This window comes from Amphiura filiformis, chromosome 3, assembly GCF_039555335.1.
Source record: "Amphiura filiformis chromosome 3, Afil_fr2py, whole genome shotgun sequence".
Lineage (NCBI taxonomy): Eukaryota > Metazoa > Echinodermata > Ophiuroidea > Amphilepidida > Amphiuridae > Amphiura > Amphiura filiformis.
In genome coordinates, this window is record NC_092630.1 from 13,477,551 (window position 1) to 13,505,175 (window position 27,625).

The 27,625-nt window shown below is 38.6% G+C and overlaps 3 protein-coding genes and 1 long non-coding RNA gene across 6 annotated transcripts in view; 3 read left to right on the forward strand and 1 right to left on the reverse strand.

Annotated features, from left to right (window-relative positions):
* LOC140148060 (potential E3 ubiquitin-protein ligase ariadne-2-like) overlaps positions 1–13,849 on the reverse strand; it is a 100,628-nt gene extending 86,779 nt beyond the window's left edge. Inside the window, exon 1 of one of the 3 annotated variants that reach the window (XM_072169908.1) lies at positions 13,736–13,849. The gene's annotated coding sequence lies outside the window, so the exon portion shown is untranslated. Of the gene's footprint in view, positions 1–13,508; positions 13,528–13,735 lie in introns of those variants that run through there. The other 2 variants (XM_072169909.1, XM_072169910.1) reach the window with 2 other exon arrangements.
* The window catches only part of LOC140148067 (uncharacterized), a 467,679-nt gene that overhangs the window by 342,280 nt on the left and 97,774 nt on the right, over positions 1–27,625 (forward strand). The window lies entirely within an intron of this gene.
* LOC140148061 (RNA helicase Mov10l1-like) lies at positions 23,009–24,335 on the forward strand. The gene is made up of 2 exons (XM_072169912.1): positions 23,009–23,695; positions 24,160–24,335. Exons 1-2 carry the CDS (start codon positions 23,010–23,012, stop codon positions 24,317–24,319), a joined length of 846 nt encoding a protein of 281 aa, XP_072026013.1. The 5' UTR covers position 23,009; the 3' UTR covers positions 24,320–24,335.
* LOC140148062 (RNA helicase Mov10l1-like) overlaps positions 24,916–27,625 on the forward strand; it is a 42,496-nt gene continuing 39,786 nt past the window's right edge. The window contains exon 1 of the mRNA XM_072169913.1: positions 24,916–25,055. Within this exon, the coding sequence (XP_072026014.1) occupies positions 24,952–25,055 (104 nt within the window). The 5' untranslated portion in view covers positions 24,916–24,951. The remainder of the gene's footprint in view (positions 25,056–27,625) is intronic.

Here is a 27,625-nt window from a genome sequence, read left to right on the forward strand (position 1 = left end):
GACACAAAAAAAACCAAGAAAATTACCGGTATATTAACCTTCTGCATGGATTAAATGCTTATACATACACACAAAGGCATGATTCTTTATTTATCATGTATTTTAATGTTTTAGTTGCACATCTAGAGTTGTAGCTACAGTAGGCAGCTCTGCCGCCCACCACTCTGTTTTGGAGCCCACCACTCAGCTGCAATTTTAGTACGGTACTGGAGCCCACCATTCACGAGGCCAAAATTGCACCATTTGATTGAATTAGTCAAGAGTTTGGTCCATTTTGGCAAAAAGTTACCAAATATGCAAAATTTTCATCAAATACCACCCAGCACTAAAAATTTCCATGCTACAACCCTGTGCACATCAATTACAAAATAACATCATTTTAATTGGTAGTCCATTCTTACTACATCTGTACTTTCAACTGATGAGTAATACTATTAATGTGTAAGTTGCTTTAAAATTACATTGTTTTTTTTTTTTGCCTAATTACCTCAAAACCTGTACAAAAATTAGAGATTAAACATATGGTACAAATGTGCAGGGCATATGACTCACCAAACCCAGTGGGCAGCTCTTGTAATTGACTACTATAAATGCTATGCTTTAAAATATCATTTGTAGAATTACAAATGTACAGATCAAACCTGCACAATATAAATTGTACATTCACAAAACCCAGTGGGTTGGCCGGCCCACTAGCTCACATTGGAAGTTCTTCAGTACAGATGCACTTTACATTGTATTTTCAGATTTTGCATCCTGTTACTTGGCAAGAACACATATTTTGAATGAGACCTTGGTAAATATGGTAAGTGATGAGTACTAAAAAATCAGGGACTGCCTTTTGAGGAGAGTGAGAGCAATCGCTCTTTACTACTCTCCTTATATCTGATATAGGAGAGTGATTTTAGCTCTCCTACATGTAGTTGACCATTCTCTCCTTACATTCTATTATATAAATGCTCTAATCAGCTCTCCTTTGAAGGCTCTAGAAGAGCTATTTAATGCTCTCCTGCAAATTCCAAAAGATAGTCCCTGAAAAATACCATTCTAATGGGACAGATATATATATCTAGATCCACCTGGATTACTTTCTGGAGTATATTATAAGGAAATGCTAATACAGGCATGTGATTAGGTAATTCCCAGAATGGAGGAAACGTGCGAAGCGGAACGAGCGTAGCGAGTGAAGCTCTCGCGCCTCACGGCCGGGGGTCCAGAGGCCCGCTTTTGGCCCCTGGTGGGGTCCAGGGGCGAAGCCCCGGCGGGGTCGAGGGGAGGAGCCCTTGAAGCCAGATGGCTTCTACACTGTAAAAACACTATTGAGGCCCTCTCAGGAGAGCAATTTTACAGGAAAAAAAGACACATAAATGAAGACAAAATGTTTAAGGGATCTAAAATGAGCGTTTATTGTGTTTCGACAGTATTTTTTGTGGGACATGAGAGCACCTTGGACCTATCGAATTGCATTCTGAATACTGAAGCATGTCTTTCTGATATCAAATAATTTTCATTTTTGAAAATCACAATATAATACAAATTTTATGACAAATTATAAAAATTTGATATTTTTCAAATTTTGATATATAACAGTCCTCGAAGTAAATTATATAAATCTAATGATATATTCTTAAAGTGTATGTAGCAGGGAGGAAAAGCCGACGGTCAATTGAAAATTTTGACCTTCATCATTGAAGATATGGATTTTTTTCCCAAAAGACCTAATTTTTTTGGTGTTTTGGGAAAAAATCCATATCTTCAATCTGAAAAGGTCAAAATTTTCAATTGATCGTCGGCTTTTCATCCCACCTACATACACTTTAAGTATAAATCATTAGATTTATAAAGTTTACTTCAAGTACTGTTAAATATCTAAAATATCAATTTTTAATGATTTGCCATAAAATGTGTATTAAATTACTTAATTTCAAAAATCAAAATTATTTGATATCAGAATGACATTCTTCAGTATTCAGAATGCAATCGATATGTCTGATGTGCTCTGATGTCCCAAAATAAATACTGTCCAAACGTTATACCCCAGCCCTTAATTTGAATGAAAAAATACAACTTTTTAGTACAATGTGAGTGAAAATCAAATACTTAACCTCACTTATTACTTATTCGATGTTTTGTAGATTTGGTAATATGGTCCGTTAAAGCAATTCTTCCCTTGGATCCATAAAATATCATGTCCCCACACAGTGAGCAATAACTTAAGCTTAACCGGCGACAGCAATTTTTTTGATACCATTTTCCTCCACCGTACAGCTCAATTCGCGACCATCTTTAACATGTATTACTTTCACTTTGTGATCCAGCCAGCTCCAGCGGAACTTGTTTTTCAGATCTTTATCAACTACGCCGACGTTCGCGTCATTTTTCTGAAGCGTTTTCATCTTGATTTTGGTTCGATACCGATAAACAAATCCTGTCGATCACGTTGTCAAAATTAAAGATGGCCGACATATGTAAGCTTATCAGTGATTGGTTAATATCGGCAAGTGACGTCATAATGGACCAATCATAGAAATCGTTAATAAAATTACAATAGCGTTGCCATACGAGCTATAAAACCATCTTTGGGCGACTTTTAAAATAGTAATTCATGAATAATCGGCAGTTTTTCCATTCATGTTGGCAGGAAAAACACATTGGGCGAAATTTTGCGTGTTTTTTTCAGCATGTATTTGCCTTACGACTTGGCAGCCACGGCGCACACGGCTGAAACAAGAAGTTCGTTAAAAAAGAGAGAGATGCTCTTTGCCAATGTTCAGGAGCTTAGAGGGGGCCCTACCCCCCCAAATGTCTCAACGGATTTACATTGATCTCAGGGGGGGTCGGATTTTGGTCTCAAATCCGCGGATTTCCGCGGAAAAATCACATGCCTGTAATCAGCTGATAGAGATTACTGACACTGTGATAGAGATGATGTCAATACATCCAACGACTAAAGCATGTCCCAGAGATAGCCAAACCAAACTATGTTAACCTCAAGAAAATATCCAGATATGAGAATTAAAGCAAGAAAAAGCTCCAGTGGAAGTTTCCTGCAACTATTGACTACAGTTAGGAGGAATCAGGATGGAGAGTGTATGAAGCAAAACGAGCGGATCTTCCTGAATACCATGTACATTTGTAAAGCCTCTTGATTCTTGAACAATGCAATGGAAGTACACATGGGAATTTATCAGGACCAATCTCAGCAAGACCAGGGCAGAAAAAAATGTTGAGAAGGCAATGATGCCAATGAAGGCAATGTACAGACTTCTTGGGACCAGCCTACGGTATGGAGTGAATCTCACCACAGCCCTGCTGCATTATATTCAATCTGTGTGATATCCTGTGATCATATCCAAGCAGGGTTAGCGGTGCCTGGTTAAAACAGGGGGTCCAGTGGAAGCTATTTGGACCCCTTAACCCCACCTTTAGTCTGAAAATAGGGCGTCCAAACCTAAAAACAAAGGGTCCAAAACGCCAAAATCTTTAAAAATTAAAAAAAATTAAAAATACCAAAAAAGTTAATTTTTTAACAATTTAATTTAATTCAATTCAATTCAATTCAATTCAATTCAATTCAATTCAATTCAATTCAATTCAATTCAATTTAATCCAATTTAATCTAATTTAATTTAATTATTTTATTTCATTTTATATTATCTATATATTCCATGTCTACCGCCTGCTGAGGCTGGTCAATAATTAATTTTATACTGCCTATAGAGGGCAGTATATTTTTGTTTATCTTAAAACCAAGATGGTGGACTCGATCTCATAAAGTTCGCGATACTGCCAAAAACGGCTGAAGTTACTGTAAATTCTACTTCACAAATCAGTATTACTGTGTGATATATCAATTATTGAAGTAAATTAGTCCATAATTCACCATTTTAGGGGTTCAGTTGCTTGGAAAATGATGTCATATTATGCAATTTGGGGCCTAGAATGCCGGACTTTCTGAAAGTTTTGGAAGGCTAAAATAATGACCGGCGACGATATGAACTGAAAATTGACGGCGCACAGCCTTGGATATTCCTAAAAACAACGACTTGTTGTAGGCCGATTTTGAAAATTAATGATACATTTATGTAGATAAACAGTTAACATTGTTAAATGGGAGGATTTTTTTATTTCTACACAGTAAATCCGGCTGCGATTTGGATGCGTCCAGTTGAGATTTTTTGGACCCCTTAACCTCCTTGGATTTAGAAATTCAGTGCGTCCATATTTACCCATTTTCAAAATTTTGCGTCCAGGACGCAATGACGCATTAAAACGCGAACCCTGTATCCAAGCCAAGCTGATGGTACAAAGACTTAGTGAAATGCCTCTACAATGTACAGGTGACATATTGAATGTACAGTAAATTTCACATTCACATTTAATTCAATTAAAGATTCTACCTGGTCTCCCAGACTATAGCCCAGTGGCGTAGCACCATAGGAGCACGAGCCCCCCTCTCCCATTCAATCTGACATTTTAGAAAATCCCAGGCTTACATGTAGGAAAATTGCTGAAAAATGACTTGTGCCCCCAATACAGCCAATATTGGAGACAGTGGAATAGGCAGTCACTTTGGAAGGAGACTGTGCATGGAATCAACTGATGATCCCGCTGGTGATGAAAGCACAAGACAATTTCCATCTGTGGTCTTTGTGTATATTTAACCTCCAACTTGTTGGGATCTTCTTGTCTTTGAGTCTGGGGTGGACATTTTAAAAATGAATTTAGAAGAGCAGCAACGACATCACTTGCATTACATTCCAGATGTTAAATCTACATCATATGCTAAATTTGAGTCTCATTTTATTTTAGGGCCATTTGTCTATAACTGGTCTTTACATGTAGCCCTGTGGCGAGAGTGCCCGTTGAGGGCGCTATAACCCCCATTTTAGGAACAAAAATGTGATTTAAAAAAAACGGACTCGTGCGATTTTTCTAAAATATTCAGAGTACACTGTATGTAGTATGAACATGTAGAAATATAATCAAGTAATTGCCCTACCTGCTCTTCTCTGAAAAAATAAAAAGTCCTATACCTCAATGATAATGAAACCTAGGTGATTGTGACAGCAAATTGCTACCGGATGCATCAAAAGATGGAACATCTTGATGCATCACGTCACAACCTGCCCAGTGCCCAATAATGACACTATTTGATAGTCAAAAGATTTTTTACACCTGAATTTGTGAAAATGATAATTGATATACAAATGTACACACCTCAGTGTTTACATGCACTATGAACTTAAAAACTTGTTTGATCATCATTGTGTTTCATAATTTGCTTTGCAAGCCTTATTTTGACTGGTTTTGAGCATGCTATTTACATTGGGAACACAGTGAATTTCTTTTGCAATTGAATGTTACTGAAAGTCCTGTGTTGATTTTGTTACGATATTTACCTTTTGCACATGTACATCTGTATAATTTCCACTAGCACAGTTTTGATACTACACTTCCTGTATTTGAGTGAACATGACACAAAATCATCACAGATTCAAACTTCATTCATTTCCAATAACAGATAGTACTTCATCCATACAAGTACAACATGTTTAGATGGCACCATAAAATTTCACCTGATCACTCTAACTCAGCTCTTTTGCTGACATTCAGGTCACTTCGGTAGAAGAGAAACTGTACTCCTCCATGGGAATCTCCTTTTCTGTCTTTACGATGGACATGGTATTGGTAACCTTCTGGTGTAATCTCCCGAGTCAGGGATAATTCAGAAATAAAAGTCTGTAAAATGTGTTATTGATTGCAATACCTGTGAATTTTGAGACACCCAAGAGTTAGGCTTTTCCAGATATGACATTTTTTAAGGCATCGTTTTGACCGATTTGCGTGTTAACTCTAGTATAGATGACTGCTTTGTGTGCAAACTCTATGGATGATTAGCACTAATTAGCACTTGAATTAAACTTGAATTCATACATACATGCTACATGTATATAACAGCGCGCAGCCGCGCATGTGATTGGTCGAGAGTCAGCCAGGTAGGGAAAAATCATGTTTTTTAATTATGTAATTTGTAATTTTTTGTTATTATTTTGATGAAATAAGAAGCACAAAATGTTTTGGTATGGTTCATTCATATATTTTCATGACTAAGCGAGTAAGCGGTTGTTTATGCCCTTAGGCGATTTTGGAGGCCAAAAATCCAGATTTTCCAAAAAGCATAAAAATCTGTGATTTCCGCTAAAAAACACATTTTTTTTTGCGATTTAAAAACAAATTTCACAGATTTGGAGAGTCCCTGGACCTAACATTTTTTTTTTAATTTAAAAATTTAACAAAATTAAAAATTGTGTGTTTTTTTAAACATTTCACGGATTTGGAGAGTCCCTTGACCTAGAGTGAAGTGCTACAATCATTTGTGGTTGATTTTTAAATTTGGAAAAAAGTTACCAAAAAAATACAAGTTTGTATCCAAATGGGACCGATTTGAATTATAATACCGGTACGTATTCTTAGCAGCCCTAAATGAACCCCTAATTAATTAGATTTTTGGTTACAAATATAATGATATTTCATTAGGCTAATGAAAGTTGATTCTTAGTCCCCCCCCCCCCCGCCACATCACCTTTTCAATTTGACCAAAACTTTCATTATTTTCATTTGAAACTAGAATTTCGCGGTTCTCGACCTGCACGGTTCTCGACGCAAAGCGTTGGCCACAATGCCTCCACCTTGACGCCCATCATTTTAACCCGTGCAATTTCACTTGACCCAAAAATGACCTTAACATTATTTGCCTCACTAAGGTGGCCGTTCCCATCAAATTTCATGAACTGCAGCAGTCTATGGCAATTTGACCCCAAATGACCTCGAATGACCCCAAAATGACCTTGTTATTTTTGCCTTGTTTCAGTAGTCGTCCCCACAAAATTTCATGAACCTGCGAGAATCTATGGCGATTTGACCTAGGATGACCTTGGATGACCCCAAAATGACCTTGACATTTTTTTCTTCCTACAGTAGTCGTTCCCACCAAATTTCATGAACCTGCAACAATATATGGCAATTTGACCCCGGATGACTCCAAATGACCTCACAATGACCCTGCGATTACGCAAATTTTGCGCTGAAAAGCAAATCAGGTCAAGAACCTCTGGCTGTGCTACTCTCCGTTATTTTGCTTGATATGCATAAATTATGCAAATTAGGTACTTAATTACCATATTTTGCAACGAAAACCTGCTAATATTTGGAGACTACCAATTGCCACCCTCAACCAAATTGAATCACAATACGGCTTACCAGTTCCGAGAAATCGCACTCGCAAGCTCGCTCGGACGGACGGACAGACAGATGGACGGACGTAAATAATTAGTAAATAATGGAAAGATAAGGATTACCTCATCATGTTTCTAGTGATTACAAAAACTGCAAATTTCTTTTCATTTCATAAAAACAAATTCAAATCTTTTTTCAATCTGTTGCAAAATGTCTGTAATGATGGTACTTGGTGGCTTAATCCTCAAAAGCTAAACTAGAAGCTAATCAAGCTATACTACAATGTAGGATGACTGTGAACTAACGTCAGGGTCTTAGGCAGGACTTGAAGGTTTGGGTGTGTAAATTCAAAAAATTGGGTGTGTAAATTTAAGATTTGTGTACAAAGTATAGACCATTTGGGCAAAAACTGGGTGTGTATTTACAAATTTGGGTGTATAAAACACTCCCTACACGGCTGGCTGCCTAAGCCCTTGACTGACGTCATAGCCAGTACTGGCGCAGAAAGTGAAGAGTGAAGAAACTTGTAACAAATCCGAACAAAACGAAGATCAAGAAACTGAGGGTGCACTATGTATAGGCCCCGGCAAAAAACACAATTTTTAAAGGCAAAAAACGAGATATAAAAAAATAAAAAGCGAGATTTACCCCAAATTTGCTTTAAAAACCGAGATTTTCCTGGAAAATCGCCCAAAAACAGAAAAATCCCTGAATATTCAAAACAAAATACTGCCCTCTGGAAGTCCAAGCAGTCCAATGTATGTAAACATGTGCCGATATCACGATCGAAGGATGAAAAACGTAAACAGAAGTTCAAGTATTTCCACCTCAAGATGTTGTTTACATAATAAATCCTTTCTCAGTTTAATAAATTTAACTACATGTATAAACTACTACAATTTAGTATTCAATTACCTTGACATGGCATTTTAGAGACTACACACTGGTGAGTGCATTTTAAGCTTACTTGATGACATGAATTGTCAACACGGCATGGAACTCAATGATTTTCGGAAGTTTTTACGGCATTAAACACCTTGTTTTATTGTTTGTAAAAGCAAGATAATTACTCAATAGCGAGAATTGCGGCGAGAAAACAGAGATAGCGTTTTTTGCCGGGGCTTAACTATGTACAAGGAGCTTGAAGAAATTACAGAAGCTTGAACCCTGCTGGGGGCGCAGCATGATCTGCATCCTGATGGTAGGCAGAGCTGAGTCCATGAAGGCAGCAGTGGTTTGAGCAGTGACGGTGGAGGATGGTATAGTAGTTGATTCCATATCCGGATACTTTTTGGATTAGAAGGAGAAATTGTACGAACCAATTGTAGCAGTTGGGATGTTGTATTTGAACACATATGATCTTGCCTTGCTAGGTAGGTGGCTGGTTGGAATGATGGAAGACTGAAATTGACAAGGTGGTTGTGAATCTTGAAGAACATTCTGATGGCCTGCGCAGTGAGCCGGTGGGTGTAAAGGGTGTCCCATCTAATGTTGTTGAGGATAGGCGTGACCGAAGTTGTTCTACGGTAGTCAGCATACACAAACTTTGCAGCTGGTTGCTGAACTTGCTCTAGTCGGTCCACTATAGATGTTGTATGAGCATTCCAGACTTCAGCAGCGTATTCTAAGTGAGGACCTACCAACGACTCGTAGGCTCTAACCTTCTTTGTGGCATGGTGCAAGTGTTCTTCTAAAGAAGACCTAGTGTTTGGTTGGCTTTGTTAATTTGGTGAGAATGACTGTTCCAGTTGAGGTCATGGGATACATGGTAACACCTAGATATTCATGTTGGTTGACTCTGCCAAGAACGTCAACGTCTCCAAAGATGGTATATTGGTAGTTGCTTGGCTTCCTCTTGCGGGTGATGCTCAGGATGGCACATTTCTTGATGTTAAATTCCATGAGCCATGTACCCGACCATTCTGCAAGAGCCTGAATATCTTGTTGCAGGATTTTGTGATGATCATCTGGTGAGTTTATTTCTCTGTACACAATGCTGTCATCGGCGAAGAGGCGAATGCTTGATATTATCTTGGATGTTGTTAATATCAAAAATAAAGCTGGCCCAAGCACGGATCCCTGCGGAACGCCTGATGTAACATCAACCCAGGAAAAATGTTGGCCGTTGACAGACAGCTTGGGAGCGGATTGTGAGAAAAGCGTTGATCCATAGCAGAGTAGACCCTCTGATGCCATAAAAGTGGAGCTTGGCGAACAAATGTTGGTGGGAAACTTTGTTAAACGCTTTCCAATAAAAGCGACGTCAGTCTGTGATGAGCGATGAGTACCGTAAGTCATAAGTGATGAGTTGGGTGACTGTTGAGAGTCGTTCCCTAAATCCATGTTCAAGAGACTCAGAATCTAGCAGAATTTATGGTGACTAAGGTGCTTTGCCATATGACTCGAGACGATGTGTTCAAGGACCTTATAACACAAGCAGTTTGCAAGCGAAATAGGCCTGTAATTCGCTGGGTCTGACTTGGTGCCCTTCTTGAAGATTGGTGTTACGAGTTACGACCGCTTTCCTCCATTCATCTGGAACTTGGCCAGAGTTGATGGATTGTTGGTATAAGAACGAGAGAGCAGGAGCTAGTTCTTCAGCAACAAGTTTTAAGAGTCTGGGTGGCAGTTCATCAGGCCCACTTGCTTTTGATGGATTGAGATCATTGAGTTGTTTAGCCACACTTTTGGGATAAACAATAAGTTCTGATATGGATGGGAAAGGCAAGTCAGGTTTGGTGTTGATTGAGATGGCCTTGGGGTAATAAATACAGATTGAAATTGCTCGTTAAGAACTTGAGCCTTTTCAAACTTTGTTGTGCATGATTTACTCTTAAGAGCGTAGGGCTGGTATACCAAGTTTGACGACCAAAACACCTTGGGTTTATCACCCAAGCTGGCACCAACAACATTGTTCAGAGATGTCACAGGGTGACCAAAAAAAATCCTGAACTTGCGAAGCGTTACTCTCGCCCAGCACACCTGGGGGGGGGGTTCTCAAAACATTTTCTGAGTTATGACATCAAATATATCCATTTTTTTTATTTGAAAAGCAGACAGTAATACTTTTAAGGGGGTACTACACCCCTGGCCAATTTTATGCCTATTTTTGCATTTTTCTCAAAAATTATAGCACATTGGTGACAAGTAAGATATGTATATTATAGGGGCAAGGACTACAACTACTGTACTGAAAATTCAGCAACTCAAAGCAAGTAGTTATTGATTTATTGATCAAATATTGGTTTTCCCTCATTTTTGACTGTAACCCCACAACTGTTGTCTGTGCTGAAATAAAATTTATAGTGCAGTAGTTGTAGTCCTTGCCCCTATAATATACATATCTTACTTGTCCCCAATGCACTATAATTTTAAAGAAAAATGCAAAAATAGGCATACATTTTGGCAGGGGTGTAGTACCCCCTTAATAAAATGATACATTACTTCAAGCAATAGGTTTATTTTCAACTTATATTGATGTCCGAACACAAAAAATAAAAAATATTTGTAAATTGTAACTATTCCACCTTATTTGATACCAATTCACGACATGATCAGCTAGAAAAGTCTGCATATTGCCATGGAAAATTATCTTGCAAAAGTTCTCCAAACATTTTCTGGGTTATGACATCAAATATATCAATTTTTGTCATATAGACACAGACGCAGGCCTCCAGAAAATTTTCTGCTGTCTGGGAACTTAATGACAAGTGCTGAAAATTTTCTGTGAAATAACTGAAATAGGCCTATGTGGCGTGCAGAAGGACATCACGAGCCTTGGCGAAATCCTAACGGCCGGGGTCCAGGGCCCGCTTAAGGGCCCTGGAAGCTCTCAGGGTTTAGATGCTCTCTCGTGCAATCTGAGCCTTATTTTGGAACAGTTTTCTATAAAAATTTACATCCTTTTACACAAAAAAACACAACTTAAAATTTCAAAGTATTACTGTCAAAACTCAAAACAATTTTTAATTTATTTTTTAACATTTTTTTAGAAGTATTTTGCAACTTTGAAGAACCACTGGACCTATTCTTAAGGGTTAGGATTATTCACAGATAATTTGAAAAAAAAATGGAAAAAAATTACGAAAAAATTACAGTTTGTTATCCTTAATATGCAAACCATTAACTTGTGTTTACCTCTTCATCTATCACATATTATAAATGCATGGAAAACCAATGCATCTATAATATGTGATAGATGAAGAAATAAACATTAGTTATTGTAATTTTTTTCTGATTTTTTTTTTTTTTTTTTAAATTAACTGTGAATGATCCTGAAGTTTCATAATAGGTCCAGTGGTTCTCCAAGGTCACTTGAAAACTTTGGAAAAAAAATTTAAAAAAAAAAAAAAAAAAAAAAAAACAATTTTTTTTTTTTTTTTTGCAATTTTTTTTCTGTGACCTCTGTGACCTTTCTGGGAACGCCGTTCCCGCGTTCCCGCGGTTTTTGGAGGCCTGCACAGACGGACAGAATTCTTTTGTTTACACTGTATTTTGAAGGAAGGAGCGCGTGAAAATATCCCACACGGTCTATTTTGGCAATGTAAAAAATGTGATACTTCTGCTCAATAGAAGCAAGGGTGGTCTAACAGAAAATCTCGCCCAGTTAATGTTATTCAAATGAGCAGACAGCTGGCCCCTTGCCGAAAACAACAATAACAAAATAAAATTTTATTAATTTAATATTAATTGAAATTGCTCCCAGAAACCTAGACCTGCCTGCATGTCTTCGGTCCTATCCTTCAACATACTGACATTTACTGGGTATCCGATAATGTCATAATGTTAAATAAAGATACCGAGTTACAGTTACTGGAACTACCAGAGACCCAGTCCCGACTGTCGACTGAGTCTGAGAGAGTGTATTCATTTGTTTGTTTGTTTGTTTACCCAGGTTGGTCCGTGAGGAACACATGCTAATCCATGGAAAACCATGGACCGTTCCAAGCTCATACAAATGCACAAGCCTGGATAGCCAGTGTAGGCTAATATATGCATGCTGGCCTAGATAGCTTTGATAAACATGCGAGTGATTATACCTGATCTCATGTACCAATACCTTGTGTATTGGTACATGATTCGGCGGGTATACTTCAGCAATAGCGAATAAGTGGTCGTTTTTTACTCTGTTCAAAACGTCACATGTACACCAAATACAGCCCCCGAAATGGCCTACTTTTAGCGTGCCTTAACTCCGAAACAGTTTAGTCAAAGTTAAAAATGCGATCCCCTACCCTTTGCTTACCTTGGACGAATTTGCAGTATTTTCCGCTCGCTCCGTGTTGAAAAATGTCCGGTACTTGCCCGGTACAAACATAGAAATGGCCACATTTGCTTCAGTCCTGGTATGAATATTTCTTCCGTAATCCAATGGCTCCAACGTGGGCATCACGATGATAGTCTCCTACACAACCAGATTGTGTCGGCCTGACGCTCGTCGATCCTAAAAGTGAGGACAGCGTGAGCTCTTACATGCGTAAAAGTCTATTCGACAAAGGCAATAAGGATGATTGACAGCGCCGTTCATTGGGCGGAGCCATTATATTACGGCATGACAGCAGACAGGTTGCGCTGTTCTCTGACCTTGACTGTTCGTCACGTAGACATACCGTGACCTGGGTACACGTACAAAGCTAGGGGGATGCGACTGCGGCCGCCATTTTGACACACGGTATCTACTCTTCAGAAAAATTACTTTTGGTGACGTTTTATATCAAACAATTTTCGATAACGGATTTCTACTAGGATTTCAATTTTTTATTAATGAAGGTGCATGTAGTTTTGAGGAATAACACGGGATGTTTGAGTTTTATTTCAACTGGTGGTGTAGGAAGGTGAGTGAATTCGTGAATGAGGCCGGGATTGAGGTTTTGTTGTTTCAACGATCCGATAGTAGGATCTGAAGCGTAGGCTAAAATGTCTAATGACGCCATGTTTACATGAAAACATTAGCTGCTGCGAGGTCAGTGTCGTTGAATTTGTTACCAAAATTCCTTTCAGGATATTCTGATTTCACTTATTTATGATGTGTACGAAAATTCACCATATAAACTCAAAAGTGTGAATGCAAGCTGTTATTGCTGACAATAGAAACATTGTTGCAAAGTCATTAAAACAGGTATGTATTACAGGCGTTCTTTGGCGAAAGCGAGATATATACAGGCTAGTTAGGCAGTCTAGCGAGTGATCAAATTGAAATTGTATTGCGTTTATTGTGTTACGAGTCATATTTCTGTGTAAGCTTATATTTTATTGTCACCACTACTCACACAGGGCAGTAGAGGTGTGAATCTAAACAACACAACACCTGCCACAAGCTCCAGAGATGCACCTGGTTGGTAAACAAAACATGGCAAAATGTGTAAACACACACAAATGTATGGGGCAAATGATAACACAGAATGCCAAGATTGGCAAGAACAATGGTCATTTTAAGCTAACACAACTGCTAAATTGGCAAATCTATTAACTTTAAAGTTCAATTTCATAAACTCACCTACTAAAAACTTCTCTTAAACTGGTCGATCGAAGCTTCTGTGGCAATATACAGGGTCAATTTTGCACAATGTTAATTACGATGTTCAGTCAACTTCCGTCATTACGAATGCTGTGACCTTTTTGACCTGAGTAAAATGACGTCACATCAATCACTCAATTTTATCAAACATTTTCACAAACCTATCTATAAATAGTATATTATCATTTTTAAAAAATATTATGGTAAATATAATATTTATATATCTTTTTTTAAAGTATTATTTGTTGTATTAAAGTATATATAATATTTCAATTACTGATATTGTTCTTTAAAAGAAAAATAGCCTTGAACAAGGATGCTATTCTTCCGAAAACAAAAAATGTCACGAAGTTTTCAGCTGATCGCTGCGTGTGTGAGTCATAATTTATTTTTGATTTTCCTATATAAATATGATACTTGAACTTCTAGGAATGTCTCATAATATTCACGATCAGTCCGAATTTATAGATATCTCAGGAGTTGTTTTTAATGAAGGCAATTAAGCCTTTAAAAGCAGTAAGCTTATAAATTAAGGGTGTCGAATTTGGCACCATGATTGGGGAAATTCCCTTTGCAGAGCAGAGTGGGAGAAATTAAAAGTAAACAGTCAGCAATGAATTGATACGCAATACACAGTTTCCTTTAAAAGCCATTGTGTACTTTGCTATAAACTTCCTAGATCTAGACTTGGTCAGTTGGTGTGTTGGTTTTAATACAACAATATAGCATTGATTATGTTAAAAAAGTATGCAAATTTCAATCAAGTTGGCGCATGCCTCACATGCCTGAGCCTGCCTGCTACGGGGCATGCTACCCACCCATCTTCCTCTATTATTGTTAATACTAGTCTAAATGCTCAAAAACAAGTCAGGTGAGATTTGTTCGAGCATAGCCTCTATCGCAAATCTTTGATTTGCGTTAGAGACTCCGACCATAGAGGTTATTATGCGGACCGGTACACAAAGATGCGCCCGCATATAAACATTGATAAAATGCTTCATTTTTCACAAACACACTTTCATAAGCGTGTCATATAAGCTTAATTAAGTTCAACCCTACCTTTTGACATCTTTGATACATACGATCCTAAAAAATAAGATGATATATGAAGCCTAATTCAGCGCTGCTTACAGTGCTGCTTATCGTAGCTGTCACATCGTGGAAAATAATCTCAACCTATGAGATAATTGTACACACGTAAATTCTGGTGATTTATGACTGGACAGTCACTTAGTAGGTACGAGATTACCTCATTCAGATAACACCTGTTATTTTTGTCGATCGATTAACCAGTCCAGGGCATTTCGACCAAGGCAAACTCGACCACATGCAAATTCGGTCCCTGTATAAAACCACGTTTTTATGTGTAAGGGGCGCACCATTAGATATCAAGGGGGAGGCTTGGTAGATTGCTGAAAAACAATGTTCCACTGGCAAAAAAAAAAAGGGTGAAAATGTCACAGTTAGTGCAGAAAAATTAACCTCATAGTCATATAGCTTTCAAGTAGCAATTTTTTTCGCGAATTTGCTCATTTTTCATCATTATATAAGGCTAAATAAAAATTTCTGGTAACCCGACCGACCGTGTAAGGCCGTGTAAAACTAATATTTTGGTTCTCGTCCCCTCCCTCCTCAATTTCTGGGATTTGTCAGATTTTTTTAAGACTTTGGAATGATTTATGAAATCTTCATACATATAAATAAGTTTATTAGAGAACAAGCATCACTTCCAAGTCTTTTTGTGGTACTCTAGGGGGTTTATCCCTCAGAATCTCACATTTGAAAAAAAAAAAAAAGGCCTCATCGTTTCCTCGAGCACTGTTGGAGAAGACCGAAAACTACTGACAATGCTAATTTTACATTGAAAAAAACAAAACAAAAAAAAAAACACCTCCCTCCCTCATCAATTCATGAAAATCCTCTGGACGAGAACCAAAACATTAATTTTATACGGCCTAAAACCCTTGCGACTCAAGTAATTTTATCCAATTTGTTCAAAATAAAAATAATTGCTCACGACTGACCGGTGTCTACAATGCTCCTCATCAGAAACTACATTATTGGCAAAAATATGGACGTACCATTAGAATTCTCGGGGGTAGTAAGTTTTGAGAGAAAAAAAGCGAGCAAGAAAAAAAATCCCCACCAACACTAAAAAACCCAAAACTTCCCCACCTAACTAACTGTGTATAAATGCATGAAATAAAAAAAGCAAAAAAAAAAAAATTCCCCACCAACACTAAAAAACCCAAAACTTCCCCACCTTCTGTGTAATGCATGAAATTTAAAAAAAAAACTTCCCCGATCCCAACTTCCTACCCCCCCGAGCATCTAATGGTGCGTCCCTTACCTCACCGTAGACAAAACAATGCGTCAACATGATCATGATGTAAATTGTACCATGACTGTAGTACCAAACCATCGCTTTATGTTAGCCGCTCAACTCGCAAAAGCTCACCGCAAATATTGTAAATAAGCGGACTTTCCCAGGAAATATACCATGGCAAGGTGCCGAGATGTCTAGCCACATTCTCAATAGCGTGGGAAACTGGGAATTGATTTTGATCACTTACCAAAAATTTTCTAAAGCAAATGGGAAAAGGTAATTGGCTGGCTATTACTTTTAGCCCCGCCCACAACAGTGACCCACTGATTAAAAGTTTTTTTGTTTTAAAAAGTGACACTTATAAAGCCATTATAACGATCAGATCATGTACTTTGTGCAAACTTGTATAGTGTTGTAATCTCTAATGATTGAAGATCTGAAGAAAAGTGGTCAACACACAGTATACATTTTTAGCATGAGGTTTAAATAAAATTTAACTTTAAAATCCGGGTGACTTTCACGACTGCGCCTCTCTCAGTTCTTTCTCAATCCCTCTCTCACTCTATTTCTGTCTCTCTCTCTCCCTTCAAACCCGACCTTCAAAATCCCTCCCTCGAAGGCCTCGATCCAGTTCTCAGACTTTTTGAACCCGAACTCGAGTCCCAATTTCCGCCATCGATATCGCCTGTACCGATGGCTGGCTCTGGACCTGTACGGTACCCAGGCGCGCAGCCAGCATACGAGGGGGGGGCACGGTCAGTATCGTCCCTATTTTCTCAAGCCTCCATCATGTCTGGCTCTCATCTCTCTCCATTTCCCGTCAAATTTGGCTATGTCCCGTAAGTGACTTTACACCACGCCCTATTCAGGGTGCTGTAGGTGACTTAAGACGGTGTATCATAGCAGTAAAGACAAACAAGTTAATTGGCTGTGCTCCGTAAGTGATTTTAATACACCACGCCCTATGTAAGTGACTTTAGGCTGCACCCTGGTATACGGCACAACATAGCAATAAAGACAAACAAGTTAATTGGCTGTGCTCTGTAAGTGACTTTACACCACGCCCTATGTGAGTGACTTTTTAGGTCGCACCCTGGTAGACGGTACATAGCAATAAAGACAAACAATGTAATTGGCTGTGCTCCGTAAGTGACTGTACACCACGCCCTATGTGAGTGACTTTCACAGAACTAATTCTGTGGTGACTTAAGACCGCACCCGAGTAACATCATAAATTGACAATTTAACAAAAAGGAATTTTTATTGATCTGTTTTAAAAGAGTACAAAGTAGAGGGGAATTTTTGGCGGGGGGGAAGCAATTTTTTTGTGGGCCGAGAGGGGGACAAGTGACTTTTCAGGCCGAGGGGGGGTCAAGCGATTTTGGCGGGTCGTTAGGAAATTTTCCCCAGGGAGGGGGGGCTCATAATCATTGCACAGCCACAGCACATTGCGTCTTCTAATTAACATGGCATCTACACATAAAAACCTAAGTGGGTTTATACAGGGACCGAATTAGTTTGTGGTCGAGTTGGCATGGGCCAGAGCTGACGAGTCCTGCTATCACGTGTTGTATCCATTGAACATGCGATCACCGGAAAAGAAGGGAGCGATTTTTATCACAAATTGTGCCGAAATATTCATGTGAGTACACTTAAAATGGGACATACTATCTGGGAATAATGCCACCAACACGTATAGTAACAGAATGGTAAGTGAAGTTATATAAAAGGGGGTTATTTCAGGGTATGTTTATCATGCTGTATTGTCATTATAATTTATGTGGTCTTACGTAATATGTTTACCCCCCGAAATTAGATACGAAAGGACACTAGCCACGAATGCGAGGGCATCCGTGAGCAAATTCGTGGCTAGTGTTTCTCGAGCAAGGTGAGATCAATTGAAAAACTTTGACTATGATAGGATAAGTAATTAAAAATTTAGGGCAACTTTTAGATTTTGAAGACATCCGCATTGCTTACTACAGTGTTTAATATGAAAACCGGTAGTTTTGCACATAAAAGTTTGCATTTCATAGACTAAACCAATCATAAAGACTTCAAAATGATTAAAAACAATTGGCAGAATAAATAATCTTTCAAAAGAGCTCTTAACCATGTCTGTAGCCCATATGGATGCAAAGATATGATCAGTTGATTCAACACGCACACACAAAATCTTTATTTCCCATAGACTTTGCACATACCGCCACCGCCTCATCCGCCACCGCCTCATCCCCCACCTCGGTCATTCTGAACTCAAACAACTCTAACTTCACTATCTTAGCTGATAAACAATTCTCCTTTAGAGGTCTGTTAGGGCACACATTTAGCTACAACATGACACCAAACACACTTCAATACCTTTTGTTTAAGCAGAGATATAACAATTTGAACGAGTCTCGATTTGGAAAAGCGTAACAAAACCACCATTTTTGGGTGGCGAGTTCAAAACGCGTGGCCATATATAGGTATGCCAGGCAAACCTTACTTAGTTAACACATAAATGCTAGTCAACCAAATTTGCCTAGAACTCAATACATATTTTACATAGAAATTTAAAAGAACAGGCTGGTCAAGGAAACCTACATAAATATGTTTTCTATACTTCACTTGACCCAAATATATGATCTTTTATGGTGATAAGCAGGTCGCACATGGAATTTTAGAGGGATTTTGATAGCAGTTCCATTAAAAAAAGCTGCTATCATAATGAGACTAAGATCTAGAAACACCCGAAATGCCGTTTTGGGGAATTTTGCTAGCTGAATCTTTTTGATGAAAGTCAATCTTTGACAAGATGTAACTTTGCTACGGAAAGTGCTATGAAAAAAAAAGGTTTTCAGTTTTGGCTTTGTTTTCTCAAGGCCTTTAATTTGATATATAAAATGATGCAGTTTGATGGCAAATTTGAATTCACCTACATTGTAGCATGTACCTAGATATGATGTTAATTGTTATACAATGTATCATGACAATCAGCGCCGCTGGTAATGGTGGAGAAAGTTTTATTTAAAAATTTTTTTAAATAGTTCATACATACTTGCTATATAACAGCATGCGAACCATACCTGATTACTTTCACAACTCGAACTTGGCATCACTACATTGTACCTTGAATACCTTCACATGAAAAGATGAGCAGAAAGTTGGTTAGAATGTACTTAGAAATTAGAAAAAAAATTCAGAAAAATAGGTGATCTTTTCTTTTTAACCCGATTATAATGTGGCTGTCAGTTGCAGTCCCTGCCCCCCTCCCCCGGACTAAGGCGGGGACGTAATTTTGGAAACTGTTACAAACATGTAACCGTCCCGGCTAAGTCCCTGCGGAGCAGGGCAATATTTTCTTGTACATCCCCGGGCAAGTCCCTGCCCCTATTACCCCGGAGCAACCGCCGAAAAAAAACCACAAAATTTGTATGAATTCCGAGATTCAAATCATAATATCAAAGAACCTGGATTCCCCTGGTAATGGATAGAACAAATCAGTGTTTCCCCTGCTTGAGACCCTGCACAGTTGAGATGACTCTTTTATAACGTCCTGGGTAGATCCCGGGCCCTATCGAGATGCATTACATCCCTGTATAGATCCCGGCTATGTCCCGGCAGTGTGGGGACCCAATGAGCTGTTACATCCCAGGCAGGGTCTTAGCTAGCCACCCGTCTGGCTGTCATTTTAGACGGCCAGTTTGCTCCTGGGACGGGCAAAATTAATGCCTTTGACAGATGCTATATCATAAATTGTATGTTTTGAAAAGCTAATTGCCCTCTTTAGTAGACCCAATTTGTAGAACAAGGCCATATCAGCACATATTTGAACTCTTTGAACCCCCAATGGGCTATATATGTCTGGTAAATGTTTTAAAGGTCAAATTAGGACAGGCAATTTTATTCAAATGACGGGCAACCCTCAATTTCTAGCTAAGACCCTGATCCCAGGTTAAGTCCCGGCTAGGTCCCCGGTCCCCGCTATTGCCCGGGGGCGGGGACTCAGGCCTTGTCTTTTGAGGTGAGTGAGAGCGATCACTCGCCTAAAATGAAGCTGAGGAGACCTTTTTATCACTCGCCTACATTTGATGTAATACTACAAGTGATTAAAATCACTCGCCTACATGTGCAGCTCACCTGACAAGTTTTGAGGAGAGTGATTTGTCACTCGCCAGCAATTTTCAAAAGACAAGGCCTGGGGGACTGCAATTGACAGGCGCATTGTAAGGTTAAAATTACGAATTTATAAAATTAAACTTTCGCATCAAGGTTAAACATGTTTTTAGCAATACAAACATACCTTTTATTTCTTCGAACAAGCTTTATTTTGTTCCAAAATCCATGTTTTAATTGCAAATTTTGATGTAAAAGAGCTGAATGCAAAACGGTGATTAGGGTTGGGATTTTCGGTTAATTTTGTGCCCAGGTACCCGTTTATTTTTCAGGCGGGTACCCGAAATTGCAACAAAAAAAAAAGTTAAAAAAATAAAAGTTAAAAAAAAGTAATATGAAAATTGATATTTTGTATTCATGTACTAGGCTACCCGGGCGAGACTCGAATTCCCGCGACTCAGTCCCAACCTTAATTCGCCACTTGCACGGTCCGCCATTATGCACTATGTGCGGGGAGAGCCTCGAACTGGCAGCATACATGAATGGGAATTGAACCAGTCATATAACATTCTGTGTAAGGTTACGTAATTCTTCCTTTCATGTATGCTGCCAGTTCGAGGCTCTCCCGCATATAGTGCATAATGGCGGAACTGCAAGTGGCGTAATGGTGATGCAAACTCCAACACATCGCGTGGTACATGTATGAGCTTTTGATGTACGCTCGTTTTGACGATGATTTACGCTCGCGTACATCAAGCATTTTCAAGCGCGTTTGACAGGTTTTTACTGCGTGATGCAATTCTGCATTTATTCAAGATGGCAAATTTCTCCAAAAAATGTGATGTATTTTTCTTTAAAAAAATGCCCTCATTTCACAAATATTTTGCCACTTTCCACTCATCTGATTATCTTTTTATGTGACGGAAGTGATGCTGATTTTACTAAGGTATGTTTTTTGCTTTTCTGATAATTTTTTAATTTTTTTTGAGACAAAAACTTTGTAGCAGAATGGCTGTTTTCACTTGTTTTCAAAAAGTTGTTTTAACCTTGTTTTTTACCCCATAATTTCCCTCATTTATCGAAGCCCTGCCCTCCTTCCAATACATTAAACCTTGACTTCAAAGTGTTTGGCAACTGTTTAACCATGGAGGTATATAAATAAATGGAGAATGATCGCCAGAATTCTAATCTCTTAAGTGGAGATTATCCTGTTACCTCTATTCAATGAGTCACCAAACTTGAATTGACCAGCCACTTCAGCCAAGCTATTGATCTCCACGATGGTTATGAGCCTCTACCATGGTTCATTGATTGTCACTCCCAAAATTTCCTCATAGGAATTGACCCTACATTGACCGCATGCGGAAGCCTTGTAAAAGAGACTGTATAATGGCGTCAGCTAGTCAATCAGCTAGTTCAAAGTCACCAGTTTTGATAGCTTATAGTTTCAATGTATGATCGTGCGAAAACCGAAGAAATTCGGATGTTCTGTTCTCAAGTTATGAAACTGTTTTCTACACTAGTTGTGCCGTAACTTGACAAATATACTTAGTTTTCATGTTCATATATTAAGCTTTTAAGGGGTCTGAGGGAGTTTAAATATAGTACAAATGAAAGCAAAAGCGTTTTTACCTTCCGATTGTGAAAAAAATTATGTTGGGCCAATTTGGGCCATTTGAGTTCTGAAGCGAGCAAAATTTACGGAAGTACTTGAATTCAAGCAAAAGTAATGATCAGACAATCTTTTCTAGAGAGATATTGTATACAGGATGTATAGGCCCTACATACTTTGTTTAAACAGTTTCTCATAGTTTAGTGTATGATAACCGTGATTTTGGTTGAAGCTTCGGTCAAATTAATTGAGTGCCATGATGGATATGTATCTGTATTCTGTATTGTCATGAAATCGTATAGGCCGCCTAGATCATCATCATTAAACTTCTCATTTTATAATAAATAATTATCAGTATTTAGGCCTAAATGATTATATTAATATTATTAGGGGCTATCATTTTCTTTGGAGGAGGGGTTCCAAATATACGGGGGGTCATAACTTTTGGGGAAAAAAAGTCATAATTAAATTTTTCATGACCAAAATGTAGGGAGTCACAAGATGACAACAGATAAGGTGTTTCTTTTTTCAAAAAGACTGATTTCTTGATGCAATTTAACTGAGACTAGTATACCTAAACCTAGGTATACTAGTCTCAGAATTTAAGCACTCAATTTTTGGCGAAAATGAGATTTTGATATCAAAATTTTATGAAACATGAGCACCTTCCAATAAGTATAAACTTCATTTTACCCCATTGAAATCAATGGCCAGTGAAACAGACTTCACAATGTAATCAGCTTAGCATAATCAATATAAACCTGAAATTGCCTATTCAACAATAATTGGTCATAACCAACGTAGTACAAAGGAGGCTTGGCTGGATCATTCTCCATTTATTTATATACCTCCATGGTTTAACCTTGATGCAAAAGTAAACATTGATGCAAAAGTAATAATTTAGTCCCTATAGCGAGGGTGTTCTAAAGGAAAAGATCGCCGAAAAATACATCAGTCTGAACAAACTGTTAATGTGTTTTCACCAGGGCTCAATTTTCAGGGAGGCCACCAAGGCTATATATCTGCCCTTTTTAAGTTTTGGCCTTGGTGCCCCCAGATCTTCAAGGTATATTCTTCATCACTTGAAACTTACCCATGCCTAATTATACATAAATTATCCCAAGTGTCATCTATATTTCTTTCTGCTTTCTTTAATAGGGTATCCATATAAAATAAGTGAAGTACCACTAGCTGCATGTTTTTGCTCGAATAGTATCATGTTCAGTGGAATCTTCAATGCCGTCAGCCGGCTTGTCGCTCCTGGTAGCAACCAATCAGGAGATGATGACAATGAACCAACTGGACTTGCGCTACCTTCATATGGTAAAGAACAGAGTGATAAAAAGGAGGCATCTTACTCTTATCCAAGCAGTTACAGCTACCAAGAAAACACAGACGATTCCACTGCCTCTGTAGACCCAAACAATGTCAAGACAGTCCAAGGAACGGTCACTCAACTTTTGAGTAGCGGTTATGGCTTGATAGACAACGACATTGTGTTTACTTACGATGCTGTCATCGGAAAAGAAGCGTCCTCGTGTGGGGGCGGTAGTCCAGGTAGAAGCGTGCGAGAACACGCTGCAGGTGGATGGAAAGCAAAGAGGGTGTCGCTTACGTTAGACTGGAACGTGGACGACCCAAGCGCAGTAGATCCTGTTGAAATTCAAACCATTGTGGGAACTGTGACAAAGGTGTCTCCAAAGACGGGCGATGGTTTCATTAATGAAAACATTGCATTTGATCAAGATGCTCTTGCTCATGGATTCAAACCTTGTCGAGGAGACTGGATCGAGGCAGAACTCCACACCAATCCAGAAACGCAACAAGATTTTGCCAAGAATGTCCGGCCGCTACGACACAGACAGTTTGATGGCGTGGTAACCCACTCGTATCCAGGCTATGGGTATGTTCATTCATTTATTTGTTCATTTATTTGTGTATTTATGTCAGGCTTTTTGAGGGTTCTTTGATGATGGCTGGTGTGAGCCTCTTATATAGACAAATAAACCAATGATATCTGCACAAGTGTGTATTTACATTATTTATACAGTTTATAATAGAGAGTTATGTACAGTTTGATAGTGGATAACATATAAATAAGATGAACAAAAAGGGGAGATAAACTAGCTTGGGCTTTAAAATAAAATTATTCGAGAGCTACAAGGACACAAGTTTAAGGAGAGAGATTTTTAAAGTGATAGTTATGCTTAAAACAGAGAAGCAAGACCAAAAAAAGCACAGTGATTTATACATGTAACTACTACGCACAGGCGCAACGCCTAGACGTTGATCCACAAGCCTTGGCACAAATGAAGATAAGCTTAGGTTGAATATAATAAGTTCATTATTATTTTTGTGCCCTTACAGGTACATTGACAACAAGATCTACTTTATGTTCTCCAACTGCAAGAATGGGTACAGGCCAAAGAAAGGTGATCCTGTTGTAGGGAAAGCAATAGAGTCTGACCAGAGTAAAGGAAGGTGGAGAGCAATAGAGGTGGAAGCAAAGAGAGTTTATAGGAGGTGAGTATACTAGTCAAGAATGGGTTCAGGCCAAAGAAAGGCGATCCTATTGTAGGGAAAGCAATAGAGTCTAACCAGAGTAAAGGAAGGTGGAGAGCAATAGAGGTGGAAGCCAAGAGGGTTTACAGGAGGTATATGTCATATCATTAGTGAGATCTTGTAGAATTTGGAAAGAGAGAGAGAGAGAGAGAGAGTAATTTCATTATATTGCCCAGTTTGAAGATCAATCAATTCTTGCAAAGGTGCTTTTCAGGGAACATTTGACTCTGCAAATTATCTTTGCTAGAATCAGTTCACTGATTCACAACAAAATTATAACCCTGTAAGTCTATCAATTGGTAAAATGAATGTCTGAGTGCTTTGAATTCTGTGTACAATCTCTCACCAACTGGTAATAATAATAATGACAATTTAATATAGCGCCGGTAATCCGGTATCCACCTTTCGACTCTCAATAGCGCTTGACACAACAAGTTCAAAAGATCTGAAAAAAGTGTATCAACATGGTGAAACAGTTCATAAGTTCATCAGGCCTAAGATGACATTATTATATTCCCATTTCATTTATATTATCAAATGTTCTGGTCTCTACATAGGCAACACCGTGCTACCGAGTCACCATTGCAGAGTCAACGCATGCAGGAGCTGGAGCAAAATAAAAGAGGCATCATCATCTCCAGTAATCTGCATCTTGGTTCCATGATGATTGATGACACCAAGACTATCCAAGTCTCTATCAAGTAAGATGGGCTATTCCATTTAAAATCCACACCACCCCTGTGGAAGATTTTGCAGATATCTACCACAGGGGGAGTATGAATTTCAAATTGAATGAACACATAGGCAGCTCCGCTTGATTTTCATACATCCTCTGAGAAAGATTCAACCTGATTCTTCCCCTGAGGGAGAGAAAGTTGCCAATGGAGCTGCTAATGTGTTAATTCCTTTTGAAATTCATACTCCCTGTACAGGGGTAGTATGGAATTTAAATGGAATAGGCCGATGGGTTCTTATGATGAAAGAATATTGATCATTAAAGTAAAGCTGAATTTATACTCGATCGCTTTTGCAGAAAAGCGATTTTCACGCATGCTCAATGTTTACTTACATTTCCAGAGCGTCAAGCCGATCAATCGATTCAAATCGCCGAGGCAAAAACGATGTCGCTTTTGCAAGTTGAAGAAATCTCAACTTCCCTGCAATATCGCTTGACACGTGAATGCGTCAACCAATCATATACGATCATCTGGATTAATTATTTTTCTAATTAATTTACCTTTCTCGATTATTAATTTTTGGTGATGAATTAATTCAAAGCAATAATTATTGACAGCAACTGATGTTTTAAAAATGTATTTTGTGGCATTTAGAATATTTTAATTGTCGTTTGCAAAAGCTTTTTCGCTTTTCAAAAGCGTTTAATCCCAATCGCTCGGCGATCGAGTATAAATTCAGCTTAAAACATGATTGTGTACTGTCAGTTGAGTTTCACCAATGGTATTAATTGCTATCACAAAGAACTGTAGCATCATTTGAGCAAAAAAAACAGAATATGTTATAATGACCAAAGAGCTTGATCAGTGGCGTAATTAGGAGGGGCAAGGGGGGCAACATACTCTCGGGCGCCACATTTAGGGGGATGCCAAAATGACGATGGATAAAAAGCAATCAATTCGGCGCCCCCTCCAAGCGGTGAAAGTCAAAATTTCTGCACATATAGTCATTTGAAAGATCAATTTAAGACCAAAATTCAACTTCATTACCAAAATTCATTAAAGTGGTGTTTGTGCAAATTTTCGCGCGCGGTTTCAAAAATGGGTGCACGGGGGGGTGCCATTATACATCCTTGCCCTGGGCGCCACAACCCCTAGCTGTGCCACTGAGCTTGATATTAGATTATAGAATAACAACATCATCTGAACAAAAAAGAAATATGATGTAATGATGACCAAAGAACTTCACATGGTTCACAAAAATGTTCTATAATCGATCAGTACAATATAATCGCCTGTCACACTACACGAATAGGTCTTCCGTACAAGAAAGCGGATGGTATTTTAGTAAATCCGTTGTTGTTAGTCAAGGATCGTTTTATGTTCTTTTTATGTCCTGCTATCATCCGCCAAATGCGTTTCGTGTGAGGTGATGTTCGTTAAGTCCAGCGGCATGCACAAAACTTGAAGCGGAGTGTACCGAATACACATGTTCGGTATTTATCCGATGTGCGTTCGTATGAGGCTGCATATTGCCGGAGGTTGTTCGCTCTTCTTTCGTTCATGTTCGTTCTTTGTTCGTTGCACTTTCGGCCCGTGTTAGATTTGCAAATACGTTCCTGTGAGGCCTTCACCACCGGATAGCATATTTTTGCATTCGGTGATGTCACGTTGACCCAAACCGTCTTAGTGTCACACTACACGGATCGGTCTTCCGTATAAGAAACGGATGGTATTTTAGCAAATCCGTTAGTGTTGTTAAATCAATGTTCGTTTTATGTTCTTCATATGTCCTGCTATTATCCGCCAAATGCGTTTACGTGTTAGGTGATGTTTGTTTAGTCCGTCGACAATACGTTTCAAGTTTTGTGCATGCACAAAACTTGAACGGAGTGTGCCGAATACACCTGTTAGGAAGTTGTCCGATGTGTGTTCGTACTGTTCTGTATATACCCTGGGTTTGTTCGTTATTCTTTCGTTTAAATACCGCAGGTGTTTGCAAGGTTTCGCAGGCGCTTGTGCCGGATGTATATGCCTATGGCGAACATGTGCATCGATCATGGGATGGGGGGACTTTCTGAAGGGTGTGTGACGCAATATAATATTCCCCCCAGTACTGACAAGTAGAAAAAGGGGAAAAGGAGAGAAAAAAAGAAAAGAAAGTGAGAAAAATTGAGAGAAGAGAAGAGAAAAGGTTAAATTGCACCTAATTTAGTAGGCCTATGCATGTAAGTAGTAATGAGGGAGGGGCACTTTCTGAAGGGTAGAGGACGCAATATCAAATTTCTACCAGTTTTAGTGATTGAAAAAAAAAAAAAAAGAAGAGAAAACATGGAAAAGGTTAAATTGTACGTTATTGAGTAGGCTCAGGATAGTAGTAAGCCTAAGTATAGGCCTGTGATTATTATAGGCAGTGCTTAAATGTGATTCCTTGGCCCAAAAGCCTGTGAAAATTACTGCCGGCCCGTCGATATGTAGGGCCCGTGACATTTTGTCACCAAAGTCAGTATTTAAGACGGACTTAGGTCTATTACTGACTTTAACATATCAATCCATGCATGGTTTACCTGAAATTACGAGTCTGAAGTCTTATATCT

Coding starts and splice junctions, on each gene's coding strand:
- LOC140148061 (XM_072169912.1), top strand. CDS start 23,010: ATGTTCAGTGGAATCTTCAATGCCGTCAGCCGGCTTGTCGCTCCTGGT. Junction 23,696..24,159: donor CACTCGTATCCAGGCTATGG/GTATGTTCATTC, acceptor GTGCCCTTACAG/GTACATTGACAACAAGATCT.